The sequence below is a fragment of the Vanessa cardui genome, chromosome Z (genome assembly GCF_905220365.1).
Source record: "Vanessa cardui chromosome Z, ilVanCard2.1, whole genome shotgun sequence".
Classification (NCBI taxonomy): Eukaryota; Metazoa; Arthropoda; class Insecta; order Lepidoptera; family Nymphalidae; genus Vanessa; species Vanessa cardui.
This window is the reverse complement of record NC_061154.1, coordinates 5,525,878-5,551,970: the sequence shown is the minus strand read 5'-3', so window position 1 is coordinate 5,551,970 and position 26,093 is coordinate 5,525,878. Positions and strand designations below refer to the sequence as shown.

At 31.1% G+C, this 26,093-nt stretch overlaps 2 protein-coding genes across 2 annotated transcripts in view; both read right to left on the bottom strand.

The window, feature by feature from the left end:
- Window positions 1-1,683: 1,683 nt before the first annotated feature.
- Window positions 1,684-19,256, bottom strand: LOC124543400. Its single transcript, XM_047121617.1, has 9 exons — window positions 19,149-19,256; window positions 18,264-18,417; window positions 15,011-15,163; window positions 13,709-13,844; window positions 11,559-11,686; window positions 10,603-10,728; window positions 9,573-9,737; window positions 3,595-3,819; window positions 1,684-1,805 (listed from the first exon to the last, which is right to left on the bottom strand). Exons 1-9 carry the CDS (start codon window positions 19,254-19,256, stop codon window positions 1,684-1,686), a joined length of 1,317 nt encoding a protein of 438 aa, XP_046977573.1.
- Window positions 19,257-23,493: 4,237 nt separating this feature from the next.
- Window positions 23,494-26,093, bottom strand: part of LOC124543143 (transient receptor potential cation channel subfamily A member 1) — a 76,138-nt gene continuing 73,538 nt past the window's right edge. Inside the window, exons 19-22 of the mRNA XM_047121213.1 lie at window positions 25,544-25,816; window positions 24,941-25,100; window positions 24,682-24,815; window positions 23,494-24,183 (exon numbers count right to left, since the gene is read on the bottom strand). Coding sequence (XP_046977169.1) covers window positions 24,046-24,183; window positions 24,682-24,815; window positions 24,941-25,100; window positions 25,544-25,816 — 705 coding nt within the window. The 3' untranslated portion in view covers window positions 23,494-24,045. The remainder of the gene's footprint in view (window positions 24,184-24,681; window positions 24,816-24,940; window positions 25,101-25,543; window positions 25,817-26,093) is intronic.

The following is a 26,093-nucleotide window of genomic DNA, read 5'->3' as shown; positions in this document are numbered from 1 at the left end:
CTAATACTTAACTTAAACCATGAGACGTAAAACTTTGGAAACGAAAAAATAATTGAACCTTTGAATTGTATAGGGTAAGATTACCATTATTTACCATTAGTTACTTGTTGTTGTTGTACTATTAAAACATCCCTAAAACCTATTAATTGCCAAGAAATTAAGAATACAAATTGATTGATACGATAAAAGTTTGATAGGATAATTGACTAACAGTTGAATTAAAAAATGTCATGATTTTTTCTTTGGTGGTTAATAAAAAACAAACAATTTTAAGTATTCAGATAGTTAAAAAAGTATCATAAATGAGAACAAAAACAAAAATATATTATTATTTGATAAAATAAAAGAGATAGTAAAACCTCTAAGCTCTAGTAACAATGGACTATGTCAGATATGATGATGGATATTGGCACGCGTAGCTTGGTTGCTTTCAGGATAACAGTCATGGATTTCATACGTCATAAATTTCTTTGAAATGCCGACAGTATTTCCTTTTGTCCATTCTCACTGAAACATAATCGTCCTTTTCGCTTTTTCTAGCTATATAAAACATTTAAGAAGACGCTTCCCTAGATAATTCGTCGCTTTCTATATTATTTATATATAGAATATATTTTTGTAAAGTAAAGATAGGTAAATATGGTAGTTATTACGATGTGACTATTTTATTTTGTAGTTGATTGAAATGTGTATCGTATGCAGTAACTACAGATATCAGTTATCTATTCATAGTCATTAAATATAATTTGTATGTATAGGGAAATCATATAAAATTTTCTATACTTTGGTTTGCTCATGAAACTTGTACTAATTATTTTAATAATGCCTTTAAAACTAACGCTGCATTTCCACTCTAATTAAAACTTACATGCTCACAAAGTTTATACATAGAAAACAAAGGTATTCTTTGAAGTTATTAATGAAATATAATATTTGAAAGAATAAATGGAATATATTAAACCCAACTGTGCAAGAGGTGTAAAGGTGTATGGTTCACAACAGTGAGCCACTATAGACGCATTTTTTATTCTTTCTGTCTCATTATTTCCTTCCATTATTATCTTTTGACTTACTTAATGTGACATGAATATCAATAAAACCGCTTTACGCAGTATGCGAATAAAAAAACTTCTATTTAAAAATAAATGTGACAGATAATAGCTTTTTAAAGTGGCAGTTTTATAAAGTTTTTGTTTAAGTTATACTTAATTAATAACAAAGTAATGTTATTTGTTAAGACATGTACAATATCTCGTCAGTTTAATGGCAAAAAACACTATGTTTCAGTACATTTCTGAAGTATCGCAATGATGAAATTTTTGTTCATCACAAATTTTTGGAAATAAATAATTATTGATTTGATTTGAAATATAGAGGATATTTACAAAATATTCAGAATTCTATTGCAAATACATTCTTATTATTTTCTAATTAATATATTTAGTACTTCGTATTTTATTTACAGCTTGTATGATTTTGTATTATTTGTAGATGATAGTGTATTTGTATATGATATGTAGTTTCAAAAGTAAATCAATTTTTTTTTATAGGTATTTCGTTTTACTTTCACCTCTGTTAAGTCATTTCATCTATTATTTAAAGATAGACATCACGATTTATTCGTAGCATTAAAATAAAAATAACTGCAATTCAATTCGAATTTTATTAAAAATTTTACTATAATCACAAAACGTTATTTGTACACGGTTGTTGTACGTAGTTCAAACAAAATCCTCTATTGTCGACGTCAATAGGCGATTCTACGTTGTCGGTGTGAAACCAGAGGCGAAAAGGTTTTACTGTACCTGAAAAAAAATAGAATATTAAATAAGTTTTAGTTATTACGAAATTTTTCATTAACGTTCATGAATTATTTATCGAATTTTTCACTTGAGATTTATTTAGTTCTTAACGAGGAATCTGTTGTAAAACATTTTTTACTTGTTTTGAGAAATTCTGAGTTGAGCTATCGGAGTCATATTTTCAAATGTGCAAGAGAGCAGAACGGTAGACCCATGTGTTATTGATCTTTGAATTCGTATTGAAAACCGAAACAGAAATGGTTTATGTCATCACGTAGAATAAAAATCATTTAAAATAAGTATGTTTTACATTCACATAGGCTAGTATTGCGTTATTTAAATAGTTAGTTGTCATTTTCAGTGCTGAAAACCTGTCTTTAGTTGCCGTTTAGTTATAAATTTATAGTTTCGATATCGTATCGGGTATATTTATTGTGTTTCTATATCATTTCGACTGATATTTTTGGAAATGTTCAAGTTAGTCATCAAGGCTAATATTGTCGAGACATCGGTGTTGTGTCCATAAGGTAAATCTTTTATTAAACCCCATACATCCATTCTGGGGCGCTATAAACAGTCTAACCCTTAAACTGAAATAGAATAGTTAAATGTGATGTGTCTCAGTACAATAATAAAAGGACGATTGGAAAATCTGACTAACCAGACACACTTAAACAAGACCGTAATCATATCGCACAAAGTCTACCTCGTGCTCAAAATTCAGTGTCATATGCAAATACTTCTATAATAAAATTTTCAAACTGAAGCAATCATCCTGTGTCAAACTATATATGACTCAGGACGCAAAATTATTTTATCCTAGGAAACAATACTATAAGTTAGCTATAAGAATGCTGACCCCGATTATTGTTTTTATAGTTTTAAAATAAAAAAAAAATTGGTTGTTATTTGAATATGAAATTATATACAGCGTGAAGTTAGTTTTCAAGCTTTTCTTTTTTATGTCGTTTCTGATTCAAGTGATGATAGAAAGAAAACATATAATAAAACATACTGAAGTCACAAAGTTATTAAGTCAGACGTAATGTGATTAAAACGTGAACAATTTCGACATTAATGAATATTAAACATTAGTGACGTCACCGCTGGGAATACAATGAGCTACATAAAATAACTGCGCCTTTAATTATTGTAAAACATATTACTCCCAAAGGGTTAACATAGACCGTGGTCAAAGGGAAGTATAAATTGAGTTCAAAGTAGGCACGTCTGTCTAATGACATAAATTAAATATTCAACCTCTTTACAACAAACTACCTATAATAAACAGTTTCAGACGTGAATATTCATATTGAAAGACAAACGTCATAATATCAGATTTTAAATTTTATGGTTATTATTATTAAAGTTATTCATTTCGGGATATTTACCGTGTTTTTTATTTTTGTTCAGTGGGGCTCGATATTTCGACATTATCTACGAACCCCTACCATTGTCACCAGTTACAAAGTGACAATAGTAGTGGTGACCGGTGTTTACGGAGCAAACGTACGAGAAAGGAGGTAGTCCGATATGGACACTTCTAACATTATCAACATCTACGCGCAAACTTCAGTCTCGTTAACAAGACATTCGAACAAAAAACATGGTAAATATTCCGAAATGAATAACTTTAATAAGTCATAATATCAGTTGTTTTTGTTTGAGCTAAGAATCTTTTGGATCTATTTTTCACATTGGTGACAAACGAATAAATCGCTTAGGACATAAAGATAAATTGATATTCATTTTTTGGAATTATAATATTAATAAAACAAGTAAATGTTCTTACTCAGCACGGATGAAGACTGCATAGAAAGGTCCGCTGAAAACGTGCCTCCGCATATTCTATCGGTACACAAAGCTTGTGCGGGTTGTATGCGACCAACGTTGGCAGCACATGGTACCAACAGCCAATCATTTGCGCAATTATTTGGTCCAGCTCCCGATCCAATCATTGCATTCACGGGGTTGTTGCTGTTTCCACTGAGAGTGAATGAACGGGAACGATTGTTTACTGAAATGTAAGAATCAATTAGGGTTTAAGCATCACTGATTCAATAACTTTTTGGTGTTGAAAAGGATTTACAGAGTTCCTTTAATTTTTAACGCCATATTTATTTACCACAGCAAGAAAGTTTCCGTAAATATTTCAAATATACTAAATGCTTATAATGTAATTATAATTATAAAAAAAAAATATCTGTTACTGTCATCAGTAATTTGATATATTGAAGAAGGGGCGTATTATGGAACCTTAAAACCGCTAAATAATAATTATTTATAACGATTAAGTATTACAAAATTATACAGTATGCCGTTTAAATTATGGAACGCTTTTTCCATTTGAAACATAATTATTTAAATTTAGAATATTCTTCAATCTATTTACTTTAATGAAAAAGCCTTCATGAATTAAAGAAGTCACATTAAAATCTCTAAAGAACCGATAAATTCGTCATCACACTTCAGTTGGCCGACATTTACTTATTAATCGGGAACTGCCTCTGACACGTTAATGCAATGTAGATTGAGTTCTAGCAGAGACGTAGTCTACTGCTTACTATGCTGTAACTATTTTTAGATTGGTAACCTTTGCAGTTACAAAGCAGCGAGTTTATTGAAACTCGCACGAAGAAAATATTTGAATTGGAAATACAGTTTAACATTTTTGTAGACCTTTTTAAGGCTTACGATATGGTAATACTTTATTTTGATCTAGCTCGTAGGGCCAGCCAGCACTTGCAATGTAAGCGCTGAAAAATGTGTTCATTTGCAACATCAGATTATAAACTACTAAAATTATCAGAGTTTTTCTTCTATATTGTCCATGTATTATAAATATAAACGGTCCTCTTGAATCACTCTATTTATTAAAGAGTAGACATTAAAATCCGTTTTGTAATTTTAAAGATCTAAAAGTCTGTCTGGCCCTGTGTATGCACACAGACAGACTGTGATAAGCAACTTTATTTTATATAATGAAATAAGAATCAATTACGTGTGCATTATCTATGGATACGAATTAGAATTAACAGCGCCACTTGCATGACATTTTTTCATTATATAGGTAAGTGGACTAGCAAATGGGCTACCTGAGGGTAGTGGTCACCACTGCTTATACACTTGTGCTGTAAGGAACATTAACCATTCCTAATGTAATGCGTAGCTACCAACTTATGGAGTTTAAATATTATGTCCCATGTGCTGTTAGTTACATTGGATCATTGACCGTTAAAAATGCTACGTAACCTAGTATTTCCATGTTAAAAAATCAACGTTTCGCTAAGCTGATGAAAGTTGAAACAGTTTGAGAAAGATAAACTCGAGCTGAAACATAACAATGGTAAAGTTATGCTTGCGATTGAAGAACGACAAACAATGGAGCAATGGAGACTGGGCTTTTGATTTAAGTGCCCGCGGGCGAGCTTTTAGTGTTTACGTGTTCATTCTGTTTTGTGGTTTTTTCATGCCTTCAAGAATTCTCTTTTTCGTGAATTTGTGATAATTTCAACGTATATTTATGCAACGAAGAACATTAATTAAGTACTCTTTGAATGTTGAAAGGATAAATGCTTTTCTTTCATTTTGTTTTCGTGTGTATTATTTTGTGATTTCTTTCAAGACTTTAAGTGATTGTACTCAGATTATAAACAACTTCATCAGTCAGTTGACACTACTTTAAAATACATTCGAATGGTAAATTTCAAAAGAGCTTGGATAAAAAATATCCCAAACAAAGTGAAATAGCACAGAACATGCAGGTAGGTTGATATCAGGCTTATTTATTTATTGTTAAAGTTACACCATCGCCTTATCACTAAACACTCACAAATAATATTTAATAGTGACATTTGAGGTGATAAATTTTTATACGTGTAAACAACAATAAACTAGACTAACCTATATAAAATATTAAATCAAATTTTGAACTAAAGTATGTTATATTATCAAGATATGACATTTATTTATGACAAGTAAGAGAACGTGTAATACTAATTTCGATTTAAATTTTTGATACAAAATTATTATTAATAACTTAAGTTCAGATCATTGTGGACAACAAGCGTTATTTAATTTTCATGTTAAAAAAGTAAGTACTTCTAAAAAGATAATGTTTGTTCCTTTGACCACAAGTCGTATTGAGAAGTTTAGAAGTAATATTATGGCTAATCTCCCTCACCTATCTTTTAGTGACAATCCCAATGTCTTGTATAACAATTTATTCAAATTAATTAGAAACAATTTTAAATCCATATTCACTTCTAAAACAGTTAATACAAAAAACTTTTTAAAATTCAATGATTGGGCGACTATTGGAATTCATAAAAGTAGGCAACGAATGTATGAGCTTTAAAATGAAAGGACATACAATCATAGTGCCACTTTTGCCAATTATGTAAGTGACTATTCAAAATTATTTAAAAAAGTGTGCTTTTTGGCAAAATCTTTAACTATAAAAAATAAAATTAAGAATGCACATGACAAGATAAAAATGACCTGGAAAATTATTAATTGTGAAACTGGTAGAGTTGGCAGTTGCAACTCCGAATTGAGCCTGAATTATAATAGTAAAGTAGTAAATAGTCAAAAGGAAGTTGCTACAGTTTTTGAAAAATTTTTTGCTGACATACCAGTTTTCACAACTAAGTTACTTATTTCTTCTCCTGATGTTGCCGAGTCATTGATGAAAGAAAATGTAAGAGCTTGCAATTCTAACTTTAATTTTACCCTTGTAAACCCCAACGACATAATACGCGCCTTTAAGTCATTAGACATCAAGAAAACGGCTGATTTATGGGGTATTTCTCTAAAGGTGATAAATTCGATTATTGATGTGATTGCACCTTATCTTGCTTTAATATTCAATAGTTGTGTCCAACGTGGTATATTTCCTGACCTGATGAAACATAGTAAAGTCATTCCAATATTTAAATCTGGTAGTTCTTCAGACCCCAACAACTATAGGCCAATTTCAATTCTACCTACCCTGAGCAAAATATTTGAGAAAATAATTCTAAATCAATTATTAGAACACTTTAACAAACATAATCTGCTTCATAGTAAACAATTTGGCTTCACGAGGGGTCGCTCGACTACAGACGCTGGTATCGAGCTTATTAAGAATATCTATGAAGCCTGGGAAGAGTCACGGGATGCCTTAGGGATTTTCTGTGACTTATCCAAAGCTTTTGATTGTGTTCAACATGAGACTCTGGTCAGGAAACTTTATCACTATGGAATTAGAGAATGTGCGCTCGACCTTCTGACTTCCTATCTTAACAATAGAATTCAGAGGGTTGACGTTAAAGGAAAAAGGTCTCCTGGGGTCTCAGTTGGTATGGGGGTCCCTCAGGGATCAATTCTTGGACCTTTTCTGTTTCTCACATATATAAATGACTTGCCCTTTCTTGTTGGGAACAAACATGATATAGTATTGTTTGCTGATGACACCTCCTTAGTTTTTAAAATTAATAGAAAACAGGTACAGTACGACGACGTAAACAATGCTATAGCTGATATAGTACATTGGTTTAGCGTAAATAATCTTAAACTAAATAATAATAAAACTAAAATTGTGAAATTTAGTACGCCAAATGTACAAAATGTAAAAGCCGATGTACTCATCAATGGGGAATCGATGGATCCAATTGATTCTGCTGAGTTTCTTGGCCTTACTGTTGATGCCAAGTTGCAATGGGGCCCTCATATTGACGGATTGGCGAGTAGACTGAGTTCTGCGGCATTCGCGGTCAAAAAAATTAGATTATGTACCGATGTTGATACGGCTCGCTTAGTATATTTCAGCTACTTTCATAGTATAATGTCATACGGTATTGTGCTGTGGGGCAATGCAGCCGCTATCCATACCATATTTGTGCTACAGAAGAGGGCTATTCGCGCAATCTACAACCTAGGAGCTAAAGAATCGTTAAGGAATAAATTTAAAGAAATCAAGATATTGACTGTTGCTTCTCAATATATATTCTCTAATGTTATGTATGTACGAAAAAATATTAATGATTTCATGAGAAAATGTGATACTCATAACATTGGTACAAGGAACAAACACAAACTTGTTACTCCTGTTACTCGACTGCGTAGAGTCAGTAACTCCTTTGTGGGGCAATGTATACGGTTTTACAACAGGATCCCAGAAAGCGTTCAAAATGCCTCTGTTGCCAAATTTAAAAAAAATATTAAGGAACGCTTGTGTGTAAAAGGTTATTATACAATTAATGAGTTTATGATCGATAGCACACCTTGGGAATGATACGATCGCCTCCTGGCTATTTCATCTCATATTAAATTGTTTATTTACATAATACATAAGACAAACAAAAAAAAAAAAACCCGCTGAGTTTCTTTCGCCGGTTCTTCTCAGGTCAGGGTATTTTCTTTCCGAACCGGTGGTAGTGTTTCAATTGACCATCAATAAGAAAGTGTAATGCTTCTATGTTGAATAAAGATATTTGAGTTTGAGTTTGAGTTGAGTTTGATAGTTGCTTCCTTTCTTTCTGCTCTAAAATGTAATATGTAACTGGTCAACAAGCTTTATGTAACTAAAACCCAACTAAGACCTAACACAAATTGATTTCAGCTTTCGTACATGGAAATGAAACGTGTGTTTGTTACCTGTCCCAAATTCTTGCTGTAAAATGTTTAAATGGAATTTCTCGTATATCACGAAATGTAAGTGCAGTCGACTGAACTCTTAATATTAACGAGAATGACGAAACCACTGGGAACAAATAACGTGCTTAGAACGAATATAAAGCAGATTACATGAATCAGGAGTTGGGTTGAAAATTTTAATTAAGATATTTAATTAATATCACGTTGTTGTAATATATGGTGTCTTACCAAAATAAAAAGGGTAAGCGCAAGTTGGATTTGTACACCGAAGGTTCCGTATCAACAGACAATGCTGAAAGATTTACCGGTTTTTGGATTTTTCTTATAGTTCTGCTGCAAGGTATTGCTTTTTACCAAAACTTATGATAGGTCAAAAAGAAGTTCTCTATAGGTTTTAATTGGTTGAAATAATGAGAAATACGACTTAAAGGTCCATATTTTTCAACCGACTTCAAAAAGGAGGAGGTCATCAATTCGTCTGTATTTGTTTTTTTATGTTCATAAAAAATTATCAAAATCGGTCCACCCAATTATGAGGTAACCTCATAACTTTTTACGGGTAGTTTGTTTGAAAGCTAGTGTTCCCATTTTAATTTAGTCCAGTTCTGATGATAGTATATATATGAAAACGATATAAGTCTTAAATTTGCATTGTGTATGTGCGCCATAAATAGGTGAATAACTCATTTTTTATTACTTTTTAGTGCATATTCATTTGTTTTAAAATTGTATTTTGTTTGAAGTCGGTTTTTCTTTTTGTTAAATTTTTTATTTATTTATTGCGTAGTGTTAAAGATTCGATTTTTCGATTACACCGATTCATTTAATGTATGAGATATCTCTTTGAATCGAGTGTAGACTTACGAAAATTAATTAGTAAGTACTTTTATATTAAATACCTATATGTACCTATATGTATGAAGCCCTGGCCCTCCACTCATCGTATGTTCTTCCACCAAGTAACAATACTTAGTATTGTTGTACTCCGTTTTAAGTGTGCGTGAGCAAGTATTAGTATGCATATAAGGGATATCTTAGTTACCAAGATTATTATTTGCCGAATTAACTGCATATATCATATAAAACGAAACACCTAAATATCCAAACACACATTCAAGTATGTGTATTGGTTACCTGGATCAGGGCAAGCTGTGTACTGGATACCACAGAAGTTCCTTTCCATTCTGACACATATTCCGTAGTCCTGATTGCTGAGCTGCAGTCCAGATAATGGTTCATAGTTAAACGATTTTAGCTGACCGGAAACACCAGTGTAGTATTGTAAGCAACCCTCGTCAGCTGAAATACAAAATATATAATTAATTTACAGCAATATAAAATTACACAAGTAACATATTAATTCATACATTTTAAACTGTAATCATGATTGATATTGAATAAAAAAAAAAAAAAAAACAACATTAAGAGATAAAATACAAGAGTAACCTCAACAGATCTTATTCAAGTTGAATGATTGGGTTTCGAATTTTGCAGACTTATGTCACAGCATATAACGGAGCTCAAGGATCGAATTCTAAATCCGGATTTCTGACTCATCGTATTATAGAGCAACGGATGCGTGGATGCACTTCTAATAATTAAAATGGAAAAGTAAGCAAATTGACGTGCACATATTTAGATAACTTATACTTTTTACACAAACATACACAAATTATGTACTTTTAACTTATGTTCCTTGTACTAGTAAGTGCTTTGGGTTCATTTCTAATCAAACCAAAATACAGTTAAAATTGGTGCGGGCGTTCTAATATAACCATCACAAACGATTAATATGTTTTCTTCGACTATAGTAATGTTAGGAAAACAAAATAAAAGTAGAAAGTACTTCTTCAAAGATACGTAAAGAATACGTATACCTAATAATAATATAGAATAATAATACATACGTGAATATGCGCTTAGGGAGCTCTGATTAATAATTAACCACAATAGAATAATTATAATTTATATTACGACAAACTTTTATTTACGTGTCTACTTATTTCGTAATTTTTCGTAATTTTTCTTTCGGATAAGACAAGGCGTAGTTTTATATTTTGCAATTTTGACACTTATTTGGTTCATTAGCGAGAAAATTCATCACGTTAATTCACTCATATAATTTGATGATGATCCTTATGCAAGTTTAAAAAAACATATTCACCTTTATAAATAGTACTGCAAGGTATCTGTGTAACTCGCACTTTCCATATTCTTTCGAACGAGTTGCCGCTGGTGACAAAAGTTAATTTAACAGGATTCGTGGATCCTATTCCTGCGTCTATGTACACTAAAAAAATATATATATTCAGAAAAAAAATCATAGAACATAATAATAATGAAGTTATCGAATACATAAAGGTATCGCTTAAACCAATTTTTCTTTAATAAGTATTATTTAATGTATTTTTATTTACAATTTTGGATTTATTAAAAATACACCTCCAGTAATTGCTATGAGTAAATATTAGGTTATATATATAATATTATCTATAATGTTATAATAGTTTCTTTTAGTACAGGTAATGTATCATATAACTAGCGACCCGCCCTGGCTTCACACGGCTACTTTATATGTATCATTATGTTACAACCAAATTTCATAAAATCATTATAAATTGCAGTCTATGTGTTATTTAGATGCATAACCTATATTACTATAAAATTTCATTCGAATCTTTTTTCATAAAAGAGTAACAAACAAACCTTCCATCCTTGGTGGTAGGGCTTTGTGTATGCCCGTCTGGGGAGATACCATCCGCTCATCGGTTATTATACCGTCAAATGACAGTACTCAGTATTGTTGTGTTTCGGTTTGAAGGGTGAGTAAGCCAGTGTAACTACAGGCACAAGGGGCATAACATCTTAGTTCCCAAGGTTGGTGGCACATTGACGATGTAAGGAATAGTTAATATTTCTTACAGTATCATTGTCTATAGGTGATGGTGACCACTTATCATCAGGTGGCCCGTATGCTCGTCCGCCAACCTATACCATAAAAAAAACATACATCCATCCTCACAAATTTCGCATTTATAACATTAGTAGGATACTCCAATGCTGATACATTTTTAAATCATAATGTTAATTTTATAATATCTTATTTTGTTTATACTCAACTATGACTGCCCTGGTTGAAGCCGCAAATCGTCGGTATAGGATTACCTCCCGACACAATGAACTGGTCTTGGTTACAAACGTTGTTCAGTTTCTCCGGTCCAGCGATTGTAAAGCGATCGAAGTCCAACCTTTTCGAAACAATACACTTCTAAGCAGGATATACTAATTTAAATAATTGTAATTAACTAACATGACTTTGTACTTTTTAAATGGTTAAAAAAGAAAAAAAGAGTGACTACTGAGTTTCTTGCTGGTTCTTCTCGGTAGAATCAAATTTCCGAACCGGTGGTAGCTTCACTTAATTGTAAAATAACGATTCAAAGGTGCTTGTAAAAGCCTACTCGAATAAAGTTTATTAAGATTTAATTTGATTTGAATATTATTTATCGATAGAGGTTCACAAGAATATTCGAAGCTCAAGCTTGAAATGGTTAGAGAAGCTGAAAGGCATCATATATGAACAAGTAATGTTTAGTATGTCATATTAAAAGTACTGTAGGTGTGTAAGTAGATGGATGTTAGTAGAAAGAAAAATAATTTGAAGGAACCCTTTGAGGGGTAAAACTTGGAAGAAAAAACCTACTCAGTATGTGGCTGGTGAATAAACTTTGTGTCTCCATAGTCGGATGGTAACGTAACTATAATTAAGTATGAATTAGTTATGACCACTTCGTAGCAGGTGGAAGTTATTAGGAAATAGATACACATTCTTATGTATATTAATAGCGTAACAAGATTTCTGTCTGAGTGATTATTGGACGATAGCTGCACATAGAAAATTGGTTAGGATCTAAAAAATTGTTAATAAAATGTTATCACAAAAAACGTAAACCTCTGCAATAGTTTTCAAGTAAGAAATAGATAAATATTATTGACGGCAATTTCAGTGTGTACGCCTAAACCTATAAACACCCAACGTAAACACGGCACATAAATGTCAATTCGACAGACAGTCGTTCAAGTAGCGAGAACAAACTTACTCAACACAGTGAAGATAATCATACAACTTGTTCCAGAACGTGACAAGAAGTTCGCTCAGTTCCAGACCAATGAACGTCGAAATGTTGACAGAAGCTATGAAGTGCATACTTATATAATCATAACGCATCAAATTTAAGCATATCTGAATTTCTTAAGTCTTTATGCCTGTATGTTATCGCGTTACTACTAAAATGAAGATAGACATTGAACTTAAGCTATCCAGGACCAGGATAAGGGTAGCACCTATACAAACTAAATAAAATAAATTAAATTGTTGTAGTTGTGGTAATAGCTGACTAGTTGGAGCCACTGCTTATAGCGCGTTACTTTCATTCTTTTCGGTCGTATTATATATCTCAACGTAAAATTGTAAATACCGTTACATTATAATCTGTCTCGCGAGATTGTAAACTGTGAAAAATCTGTATGTGTGTAAGGATTGTGAACCGTAACCTTATAATTTAACGCATTACTTTTCGAGATTATAATCTATTGAACTAAATTTCAGTTAAATTATAAAAAGTCTAACTATATATATGATAGATTAGAATCTAACAATGTTTGTAATCTTACGGTGACATGTACCTTGTGTCAACTGTTGTACCGTGCTTAGTGGATTACAAATAAATATCAGTATACCAATTAAATCTGTTGTTATTTTCGTCCAAACCCATCATAAAGAATGACGATATAGCTGGAAGGAATGTTCCTTATGTGACGTTCCGTGTGTGACGTCACACATAGAACTAATAAAGAAAAATACAAGCTACACCGACCCCAAATAAAATTAGGATTAGGGCAGGAGTATGATATGATGATGACCACGCTATAAAGCTACAGTAATAACGAAAGCCAGGGAAGATGTACAAAGACGGTATAGCTTAAAAACGATCTCTTCCGGACAACGTTTGGGCATAAAACTAATCGTAACAATAGCGGTTTGAAAATGTACATTTATATTAATAACTTACTTAGTTTCCATTAGGTGAGTTTCTTCATTTGCATATTTAACATAAAAAATACATTAAAGTCAAAAACATAGCATAATAAGATTAATATTAAATATATTTTAAATTAATTAAATTCCTTGTTTCGTGTTTTATGTAAATTAAGAAATCACTTATTTGTTATTCTCGTTATATATCGTGTTTTAATTAAATTCAATATACCTTATTTGACAAACATCGGGATGCGATTTGATAACAGTTAATTCGCATGAACCGGTGGAATCGTAGGGCGAGGGAAAGCCCGAGTTAACGAAGTACGTGCCGTTTTCCGAAGTACTGCTGTCGCATGACGTCATAACTGAAACATACATCGTATAAATACTATAAATGTCAAATATACTATTATATAATATGTTCCACTTGATATAAGTTTGTATTATATGATATAGAGGAAGGAGACGATCAAAGAAATGATGGATAGATTGTGTGAAAGATGATATGGCTGGAAAGAATGTTACTTGTGATATGACGTCAGTTAGGGAAGTATGGAAAAAGACAAGCTGCGCCGACCGCAAGTAAATTGGAATAAGGAGGAATGAGGATGATATTTTTATATTATAATATTAATATTTATTCTATCCCTTGAAATCTGTTTACATAGCATCTACAGTACTTAACTGTATGCGTAGTTCCTAGTGACGTATCGTAGTGGCTTCATCTCGTGCACTATTGTGGAAGTCATTTGTATCCTAAGCTTTTTTAGTTCACGTATTCGTCAAAATATTATGACGAATGTAAAAATAAATTTGTTTTATTTTTTTTAATCTTTAATCTTATGTTGTATTTCAAATAAATCTCGTTTATATTCAATGAAAGTGGAATAATGCATTTCGAACGAAATTATTCCATTTTTAAATAAAAAAAACCTAGACTCGAGACAAATCTTTAGCAGTTATAAAACACTGCGTTATTAAAGGTAAAGAAAATTTTCTAAGAATATTTTATGTGTTTTTTTCTTCGTTAACGATGGTAAGAGATCAACTAGAGCGAGGAATATCATTCCCTTATCTCTGCTGAATAGCCAAAAAAAACTTTCGTTCGCATTTTTTCAGGTACTTTCAGGTACTAGGTAGATACTTTACACAAAATTAATTATTACTTGACTAAGATATAAGGCCAAGTAATACTGATTAAATATTAAGTGTGTTTGATACTTTTTAAAGTAAATATTAAACTATCACCAGGGAATATATAAATCTACATTGATATGTAGTTACTTCAAAAAACTTTTTGATTCTACGGTATTTAAGTTTCCTTTTCTTCAATAATGATGTACGAGTATTAGTATGACTTGCGTAATTATACTCATTTATCATTCTAAGACATTCATTGAGTCTTATTACAAAATTGCATGATTAATGGACTCTACTAAGTACTTACTTCAAACGAGTTTCCAACTAGAATATTTTTTTGTTAGTATCTATTATCAGTACAAAGCGAGAAAGGAACTTCTCAAAAACTCACAGATACAGCACAGTCCGAAGCCATTAGCACAGTATCCATTAGCGGAACCACCTCGCGAAGAGCACTCGCGAGCTGTCATACATGTGCCATTATCCCCCGATGACCCCGTGCAGGCTCCATTGGGAAACGTAACCACGGTGAACAGTGATAAGACTGAAAGTAAAAAATGCTGTACTAAAACTGTGGAAAATGTAGGAGGTAAGGTTTGTTTACTTGTTATGTCCCTATTGATAAAGGATATTTATATGGCATGTGTATTTTATAATCTTATTATATCAATGTACAATGTGGTCAGAACCTTCACCTAAATGCTCGTTTACTAGGGAGTTTTGTAAGAACTTTAAAATGTATACGAGTAAACTGTACGTATCTGGATGGCCAGATCGCTTGGAATTATTATATTACTTTTATTTCTGAGGAGTGTGAAAAAAGTAGTTTATTTATTTGGAATAAATGAAATAAGCGAAATCGAAAAAAAAATTTAAACTCATTGATAAAGAATAGATCTTAACGAATTGAGAAACGTCAAAATAATAGTTTTCCAAGAGACGCAACGGAATATTTTTTATAGTTGGTTCATTAATATTTAGAATCATTTTTTCAGAGAAAGATAGTTGCCATTTCATTAAATATTTCTGATCAAAAAGCAAGTAGCTTTGAACAGAACAGGGACTGGGAGCCAGACAAGAGACACATGAGTATATTAAAGACAAAAATAATTTATTTGCACAATCTCGCACCCCATTTAATTCTAAAACATAGCTTGTACTAGCCCGGTAACAATATACTAACATTGAGACAAATTAAATTACAAAATACGCATACTGAAAAACCATTTGGATAAAAATTTATAAATCCTTCTTTAGTATTAAAAGGAAAAAATGTTTAAATAATATATCCGTGAAAGGAAATGGCTGTTTTACAAAATACTGCCGTTATTTCCGAAACAATAAATATGCTCTATTGTTATGTCATCAAGTATAATAATTGTAACAACTTGTTAAAGGTTGCTTTCGAATTGGCGAATTGAGATTTATGCTTACAATTGTTCATAATATTAAACATATGGTACTATATTTTGTGTTGTAAGAAAGATGACGATTTACAAGTTATCCTTTTATTAGTCGTTTAAGTTTACTTTAAGGTCGTTTTGTGTAATTATACTTATATTCTGTGCTATTTATGACTATATCTACTTGGGTATACTTCATATATTATGAATAGCTGTTTAAGTTTTCATTGAAATAAATGATATTTTTTTCAGAAAATATTTGTGTAAGAAATTTGTTGTACCAAATATACGTAATCCTCATACGCTAGAAACTTATAGATTGCAGATTCACACTTAAACCTGAGACTCAGTATTTGACCTACACACCATTAGACTATGGGTTGTCGACAGGTTTAAAGGTACATCAATCGCGAAAGATCGGTCGTCCTGATATTAAATGAATCTTAGATTTTAATGAATCTTGGTAATAAATATGCAGGCATATTAGTAGAAAATTAAAAGTATTTGAGGTTTTTTATAAAAATCTGTTGAGCCGTAATATCTCAGTAGCTAAAATGATAGTGAATAAGCAATTTGACTGGTTTTTAAAATCCATTTTATATTATTTAGTAGAATTTAATGAACCCAGTAATAGTTGATTTTTTTATTTCTAGTACATATTTGCCGAAAAATATCATATTTAAATAGCGCGCAAAAACGCTACTTTGAAAATATGGCGCTGCAATGGGGTCGGTGACGTCACTTTCCTGTATTTTAATCTGTGGTAAAATTAAGTACTATTTTCAACTTTCGTTAGTAAATAACAATTTTTAAACTTATAACATACACTGATTACTATAATTCCCAATTTATTTTTCGCATTGTCAAATATCCTATTGGCTAAATTTGCGCTTATAATTCATACATATAAAATTTAATGAAACATGCACAATGGACATGTTTGATGAAATTCCGTCCACCGACCCACATTGAAACAGTATGGAGTATCAGCTCCTTCTTGTCCTAAAGAAGAAAGGTCTTAAAAGTGTAATATTATCAGGATTTGTTATTAAATGAAAGAGAAATATTCTTTATGTACTAGGTTCTAGGTAAAATATATATGAACTGATATTCTCGTAACAAATACCTTGTATTTCGCTTTAATATTATATTTATACGAAAGGAAGTAAAGCCTACTGCGCGCGATATTTCCCATAAACATCCAACGATGTTAGCATCGAACACACTCGAGTGAATAAGATGAGCGAATCATAGCTATGACACTTAGTTACTGATTGACTTCTTACGAGATGGTTTTCAGTTTCATATTTTTTTTTATATTATAGGTTGGCGGACGAGCATATGGGCCACCTGATAGTAAGTGGTCACCATCACCCATAGACAATGACGCTGTAAGAAATATTAACTATTCCTTACATCGTCAATGTGCCTCCAACCTTGGGAACTAATATGTTATGTCCCTTGAGCCTGTAGTTACACTGGCTCACTCACCCTTCAAACCGAAACACAACAATACTGAGTACTGTCATTTGGCGGTAGAATAACTGATGAGTGGGTGATACCTACCCAGACGAGCTTGCACAAAGCCCTACCACCAAGTAATATAAATATCGTCTAATTAAAATAAAAATAGCTCATATGGTGCTATTGTATCAATGTAAAATTATTTTGTACTTATAATATTATATTTGTAATATTAATAGCATATTCATAAAATCTTAGGAAGTTTTGAGAAAAAAGAACTAAAAAATATTTTATGGTGAATGATAGTTTGTTCGCTATTTAAATCGCTTTTGCGTAGCTTCCTCGCGAAGCTGTATTCGATCCCTTATCTACAGAGGCAAGGTTGAATCCTACGTATAACATATGTTCGCAACACGAGTAGGATATGAAATGTATATTATTACGATTTCTCAACGATTTGACAATTTATTTATTGCAAATATATGATATATATTCCTTCTTAGTTTAGTTACGTAACTTTTTAAAGAATACAATTGTATCGCTTGTTAAATTTAATTACAAAAAAGAGGCAAAGCAATCAATATTAACACTAGGTAGACGATTTGTTATGATTATTTTTATGCAGAACTTTTTTACGCCAGCAGTCTTAGTACAAGAAATAGCTCATTTCCTGTCTTGGAGTTCCTTCGTGCTTCATTCCTAATTGCATCAGATTCTATTTATCGATTTTACCGTGAAAGAGCACACTTATAATATTAGTATAGATAATATACTCACAACGATTTTGTTTTTGTGGCGGTGGCCAGAAGTGTGCTTCGTTTGTTATTTGCTCCCGAAGACTATTCTTAAATCCAACATTTCTCTTCCATTTTGGAAAAGATATTCCGTTGAACAGACCCTGACCAGTTATAGATTTGATTGCTGAATTGCTCTGGTCAATGGGTTCACAAAAATTCAACAAAATGAGAAACAAAACGACTGTGGCATTAAACATGGTAACTTTTTAACTTCAGTAACGGCATCGGTTTGAAATATAAAATAAATGTTTCATTTAATATATAATGTGTTTCGACGGGAAGGGGAACAATGGTGTTAAATTTCTCCTATTATTATATATGAGGACAATACCCACTTGATGATAATTTCTTTGGTCGAATGTTTATCACACGCATGCGCAGTCAGCAGCTCGGAACGGGAGCTAATTTAGCCGAAAGATTATAATAATGTGTCACCAATAAGAGAAAGTTTCAATATTTTAGATATTTTTTATTTGTGAAGGACATTTCGATGAATATGATTTTTTACCAAATATAAGATAAAAGTACATATATTTTTTACGGTTACGTAAACGGAACCAAAATTAAAAATAACGAAACCAATGTTGACTCTAATTTTAAATAACATATAAAGGCAGAAATAAATATAATTTATAAAAAAGTGTAGCATTCATGCATTTAGCAATTTTAGGTATTAAAATGATCTACATGTCTATAAAGCATATTTTTTTAATTCAAGTAAGTCTATAATTTTTACTTTCTTCATAGTTCTTCAACTATATGGACATGAAAATGAACTGAAAACTATTTGTTACTAATCAACAATAGAAATGAGTTCTTAAAAATATTTTATGTTATCATTTAAAGATAGAAATAAAATACAAACCATCCTTATCACCCAATAGTAATCTTCTCCCAAAGTGAACCGAAATTCAAGCCTTCCACATTCAGTGGAATCTGTAACGTTCTTCTTTGAAGTTTTGGATAAGTTCATTTTGCAGTACCTCATGTTATGTCATGAGGTAAAAAACATTGACAACTTTCGCTTTCAAACATTACGGTATTGATAACGTAAGCACTTGAAAAAACCATGAAAAAAGTTGTCGTAAAACTTGATATTAGTCAATAGATGGAAAAAGAAGAACTGAAAACAAAGACTCTATTGGGAAATCACATAACCAATGTAAATAGTAAAGTATATGACGAGGCTTAAAATTGTAAACTTCATTACGATTCCGACTATGAAATTAAAAAAATGTATATGAAATGGAAAATACCTTCTGCCCACATCAGTCTTTCGTTGTCGTACAACATATATACAATGTTGTAGGTACGACATGCATTGCTTATGTATGTCTAGTCTAACTGGGTTAAGAGTTTTTTTTATCGATAATATGATATTATTCAAGAAATAATAAATACGTACACAATAATAACACTTTTGTTAGTATATGGCATTACGATATATAATATATTTTACATCAGAAAAGTAACGGTTTCTGTGTGATTTCAACTTATTTCTGTAAATCTTCTACGCGCTTAAAATATGAACCCAGGTACCCCAGTGTTTTCAATACTCTATTCCACAATACTAGTTAACAATGAATTTTAAGACAATATCCCCTAACTTTTGCCAAGAAACTTCAGCTATGGGCACCAAGTGACACTTCAAAATGGATAATCCAGTCTACGTGCTAGGGTGGCTCAGGATAAGTAATCTGGGTAAGGGCCCGTGATAATAAGTGTTTAATTTTTTTGCATTTTACATTTGCCAGTATAGAAAAACTTTATGAGGAAAAGTGCATATGTGAGATGAAATTTTGCCGTATAAAGTATTGATTGATTCGAGTGGTACTCTCATTTAAAAAATCTTATGAAAATGAAAAGGTAAATAATACCTAGGTTTAATTTTTGTTAGCACAATGGGTAAAGGCCTTTTTTATTTAAACACGCCTAATTTTTTATTGTTTTAGTTTCGGTCAATGAAAATTCAAGTATTCTTTTATCGAAGAATATTCTAGGTTCTTATAACGACATAGTTTAGCTAATACGTATGGGCACTTGAAACGATCTCAACTCTTTCAATAATGGGGAAGTCTGTGGCCGGTCATAGAATATTAAATGATCTTTTTTTCAACGTCACGATCAAGACAACGAAATCAGCATTTAGGTTTTAGTATTTATTTATAAAATACCTTTTTTATTATTTTAAATCTTATTTATCATTTAAATTGTTAATTACTTCGTCATTGTGTTTAAGTTTCCATTCATAGTATCAGTGTGATTCGATACATTCTTTGGGCGCGCATAGAACAATTTGTCAGACGAGTAGAGGTACCTACTGATTTTGTGTGTGGAATTTAAGGAATTTTGTATAGAACACATTCATCATGTCTTTAGATATATGTATTTTTGGAAATAAGACAGCCAAAACTTCGTTAAATAGTAAGAGATTATGTGAACTATCTTTTTAAACACGAAGACGCGTTCCTTTACAATAAACTACGAAAAACTTAAAAAAAGGTAATCTTACAATTAATCATATTTACTATGTTATATTATTCTTATCTCATTGTCGCCCACCAAACAATTTTATTACTCAATTATAATGAAGTACGATAATCATTTAACTTGAAAAGGCCTTGTCCTCGTGAGTTAAAAGATCTGTCCTCAAAAGTTGCTTTGTATTGTTATAAGCAGAACAAGATAAATAAATAAGTCCACAAACATGTGTTTTTAAAATACTACAAAAACGTGACGAATGTAAAATGCTATCTTTAATTTTTATACAGCTACAATTTGGTTTTCACACGCTATCAAATTCAACTCACACGTTCAACGGTTAGAATCCTTGACATGCATTTTTTATTATAAAATAGAATTTCAATACTCAATTAATTCAATTACTCTTCTGACAAAGTATGTTAAACGTACCCAAAGAAAAATTTGCAACCTTACGTATATGCATATATAGTTCAAAATTGAATAAGTTTAATTTCGTCATGGTGTTTGACAATCTGTGGAAAGGATTGAATTAAAAAACATGTTAACACCAATCTTTATTTAATATATGGACATAAAATCATTTTGGTATACATAATATTATTAATAGTAAGTTTATGTTAAAAATATTATTAATAGAAGTAAGTCATCGATTAAAATAATATTGAACTTTATGCTGTAAAATTTTCCACCTTCCCCTTTATTACACAACAATTTTGTAAAGGTATGTATAATACCAGTAATGTAGTAAATATGAAATTCCAGCCAAATACATGCAAACATTTTATATTATCCTTCTGGTCTGTAAGGTTTATAATGTAAATTATAGTAGTTTTCATAATAGTATCCAATTATAAAAGAGCTTACAGATTATTTTGTTTCCTGTATCTCATCGCCTTTTTGGAAATTACAGAGATGATGAAAATAATATTAAGAGGTTTGCATAACTTATAGAGAACAAGTACATAGATCGATCTAGTAAATACACTTACCTATAAAACTTACTTGTACTTTAACACCGATTTTTTAATTAGGGAATATAATTTAATACTTACGACTAATTTAAAATTCAAATACAAATAAATATTCAACGTAATATTTTTAAAAATAACAAACGCGAGTCGAACGCACGTTTGGGGGTGTTTTGATCATTTTCGCTCTCGTTTTGTTTTATTTTGAACTATGATATTCCTTTTTTTAAATAGTTTCCGGCATAGAAGGCGTTTATTGATTTTCAGTTGTTTGATTTCTTTTAAATTTGAAAATAGAATAGGTTTTGTTATATCAATTGTTCCACATCGTAGAACAGACGAAATAAGAAGTTATGCTAAAGTATTCGTATTTTTCATTGGATGAACGAATCCTTAAAAAAGTAATGCAAGTTATAATGCTTACAGCTGTTTCGACTTTGGGTCAAGACTTTTCCGTCAAGTATAATAGCATGGACATTATTCTATCACAAACGTATACATTTTAATTTTATTAAAACGATTACGCTTATATATATTTTTTGAATAAACTTAACAAAACTTTATAGTTTCTAAGTTTAACATTTAAATTTGTAATTCGGTAATTTTTATTCCCCATAAATATACTATATTAATCAATAAATATGATTTATACTTTATAATAATGCCCTCTACTTAAAAATCTGGACAAACGAGCTCACAGTTACGTGTATACATCGTAGCTCGTATTATATAAATATGTATATATATATTTTAAATCGTTCACTCCAAAAATACTTTCGTGTTTGAAAAGACATAAACAGATATGCCTTTATCTTTATATACTAATATATTAAGCCATCGTACATTCGAAAACCTCCTTAAATATCAAATATTTCCTTACTTTCCTTCAACAATTAATCTTAGTAATGTAGAAGGATTTTCTTTATATGGTAGTTTTATTTGTACATTATTATAAAAGTTGTAGGATTTATCTAGTAGTATTACAAGTGATATTATAATTTAATTCTTTTTACATTCCCGCCGGGAACATTCGCCTGTACTGTAACAGTTCAGTAGATTCTGTAAAAATCACTTCGCTTATCACTCGTGAAATTTTAATATCTGACTATATTCAGTGTGCTTTAAGGTGACTTTCGAGTTTCTTTTAACAGAATAATACTAACGATTCGATATCTAAGTGAGTAGGAAGTGATCATTACGTACGCAATTCTTTCTATTTTAAAGTAAGTTGTGACACCAACTTCGTTGTTTTCTTAAATTAATAAGGTTGTCCAATCAATATTATCGTGCTGAATATGATCGCCTCGATCGATAGTGTAAGAATAACTAATTTGATCGCTGGCGAATATTCTTAAGCACTTGAAATATTTTCTTGGACTGAGGCGAATGATGCCGATGAGGAATCGTCCTTGTCCTAAACCTTCAGCGAACGAACTAAATAAAGTTCAAAACCGTATAGAATAAAAAAATGTTTGGATATACTAATTTCATACTATTTCGTTTTCAAAATGACACAGGAAAATGAACCGTATTTAAAGTCACTTCATATAACCGAGTAACAATATATTTTTATAAGACGTTTCTGACATAAATAAAAAAAGTCCTACTAATACTATAAAATGACTACGTGAATAATTTATCAAATGAAATAAACATTAATATATAATATAAACTTAATTTATATGTTATAAATTATTCTTATTCATAATTATACATTACTATCTAAAGTAGAGATTTAAACAGACAGATCTAAAGTATTTCTAACATATATTAAAAAATGTTCTTATGGTGTAGGTTTAATTTAATTAAGTTCTTAGTATTAACTAAAACAGCTTGTATTTAAATACGTTAGTTGTCAATTAAAATATGATATTGAATATATTAACGTTAAACATACATTAACATATTCATTTATCTTAATATAGTATTTGTAGATCATTATTATAAAACATTAAGAGACATACATATTATATTTGGTAGTTTTTGACTAGATAAATATGATTTGAATCAACGTCGTCGTCCATAAATCATAAATAAAAGTATATTATATATAAGTGTGATGATTTTAATATTAATATTGTTTACTTGTACTAAATTTTATTTGACTAAAATATTTACTTCTCTTTCTAAATATAAGTGTTAGAAGGAGATAGCATATTTGTGGTCAAATTAACAGAGTTTAGAAATTGTGAAGTAGAGTAGAATAAGTCCTCAGAAGTGTAATCCTAATTGACATGACTCTCGAACAGATGTAAATAAATATTATTGTTCTATTCAAATGTTATGAAGCAGCCAATTCTACGAGATGAATTAACCTCCCCGGTTGAAGGAAGAGGCCGACCGCAGTTTCTTGCGGATACGAGGTGAGCTCCAGCGCGGAACGACGCGGGTTTCCGTCGTGGAAACGCCCTCATCAACGTCGTCCGCCTCGGTCTTTATCTCCATTTTCTGTAATTAAGTACAAATTTACTAGAAAAATATCAGTAAAATACAAATTGTCAAGGTATAGCTGTCAATATACATATAAATAGCTCAACGGTGGTTAGTCGAGAAAAGGCTGTCAGCTGTCTATGTTAGATAAATAAAAGGGCGCACCAGGATTTAAATCTCTCTTAAGATGTTTGTAGGGAAGCGCTTCATATAAAAATGACTGACCAGATTTAGGTATATATATATACAACTATATTAAATAATAATTAAAGTAAAAAATAGTTTTGTCAACGACGGGAAAATTGGAATACCAATGAAATTGGAAAATTCAGTGAGAGATAATAGTTTATCGGCTAGGGATCCGTCTGAGAGCTATTGTATAATTCATGTTTTATTTTTTAAATGTAACACCAATTTCTTACTTTTGTAAACAACATTAATTTGTTAATTAAGTTCCATTGAGTAATAATTATAAAGTTTAATTTTAAATTGATGGTTTGACTAATATAATTGAACCTGTACAATCAGCCGCAACAGAGTGTATTGTTGGTCGAGAGATTTTGACATTTCCCGAAGTCGACGCTTTTGCTTGTCCAGTTCAGCAGCTATATAATCCTCACTATTCTCCAAAACCAGATCCAGGCCATTACCTTAAATTGGACGAAAAATTCAAAATGAAATAATAAAGACATAACTAGAATATTGTTTTAATTGTGGTTTCATAGAAAGATAAAGGTAACATAGATTACTTACGTATCTGTTTTTTATTACATACCTTCGTCAGAAAATGGATTGCAGAACCATTTTCGCAAGATAAAATCAACGAATCCAAGCTTACATTTCTTATTATTCGGATATTCGATAAGTTCGTCCTTGTCCACCCTGTCGAGGCATATCTTGGGCAACTTCCTTTCCAGTTCAGTATGCAGGACCACCTTTAATAAATAATCAACAAATTCCAAAAAAACAATACTAAATTTAATCTATATATGTAATAAAATTGGAGTGGCTGTTTGTAATATTAAAATATCCCTTTTTTACTTAATGTATATATATACACGGTACATATATCAAAATTATTTTTTTTACAATTTTTGTCTGTCTGTCTGTTTGTTCCGTCTAATCTCTGGAACAGCTGGACCGATGTTGACGGGACTTTCATTGGCAGATACCTGATATAATAAGGAGTAACTTAGGCTACAATATTTTCTTTGTCAAATTCAAACTCGTACAAGGTCGCAGGGATAGCTAGTTTTAATATACAACTTTAAGTTTACAAGTTTTCATTCGCCTAGATCGAATAGATCGCCTGAATGAAATTTAAGAAAAATATAAAATATTTCTTCGTTGTTTTGAATTATCGAGATAATTTTCTTACTTGCATAGCTAGGCGTTTGAGTTGAGCGTTGCGTCGTACACTCTCGATGTCACCAACAGCCAGACCGATGAGTAGATTCATCAACAGTATCGGCATAAACACCATGAAAAGCACGAGAATGAAAAACGTCGGTAGTGGGAACGGCAGGTCAGTTTCGCTCTCCGATTTGTAATATGGCTGAACGTAGGTTCCAACGAAGTCCAATTCCCCCAGCATCATCGCGAACGTGCGGATCAGAGACATTGGTATCGTGCTAAATGACAAGTGCTGACCCTAAAAGAACGTATTTTCCTTATTTATTTCATTTAATCAAAACACATATTAGCTTCATATACATATATTTATTTCGCATGCATAGCACATTAATACTTTCGCTCAGAGCATATTAAAAATAATTTCGAACGATAAGAGTATTTGTTATTATCATGACGTCATGAAGCACAGCTTTCTATTACATACAAAATAGTTACAATAAAAAAAATAACGCAAATTATCGAAAGAACGAATATGCTACATACATCTTAATTCCTTCTAACATCGACTTAATTCT

Excerpts from the sequence above, each read along its gene's own strand:
- LOC124543400 (XM_047121617.1), bottom strand. The coding sequence starts at position 19,256 with ATGAACTTATCCAAAACTTCAAAGAAGAACGTTACAGATTCCACTGAA. Across the intron at positions 15,164-18,263 it reads GCCACAAAAACAAAATCGTT|TCTTATCACTGTTCACCGTG; the intron begins GTGAGTATATTA and ends TTTTACTTTCAG. Across the intron at positions 1,806-3,594 it reads GCAGTCTTCATCCGTGCTGA|GTACAGTAAAACCTTTTCGC; the intron begins GTAAGAACATTT and ends ATTTTTTTTCAG.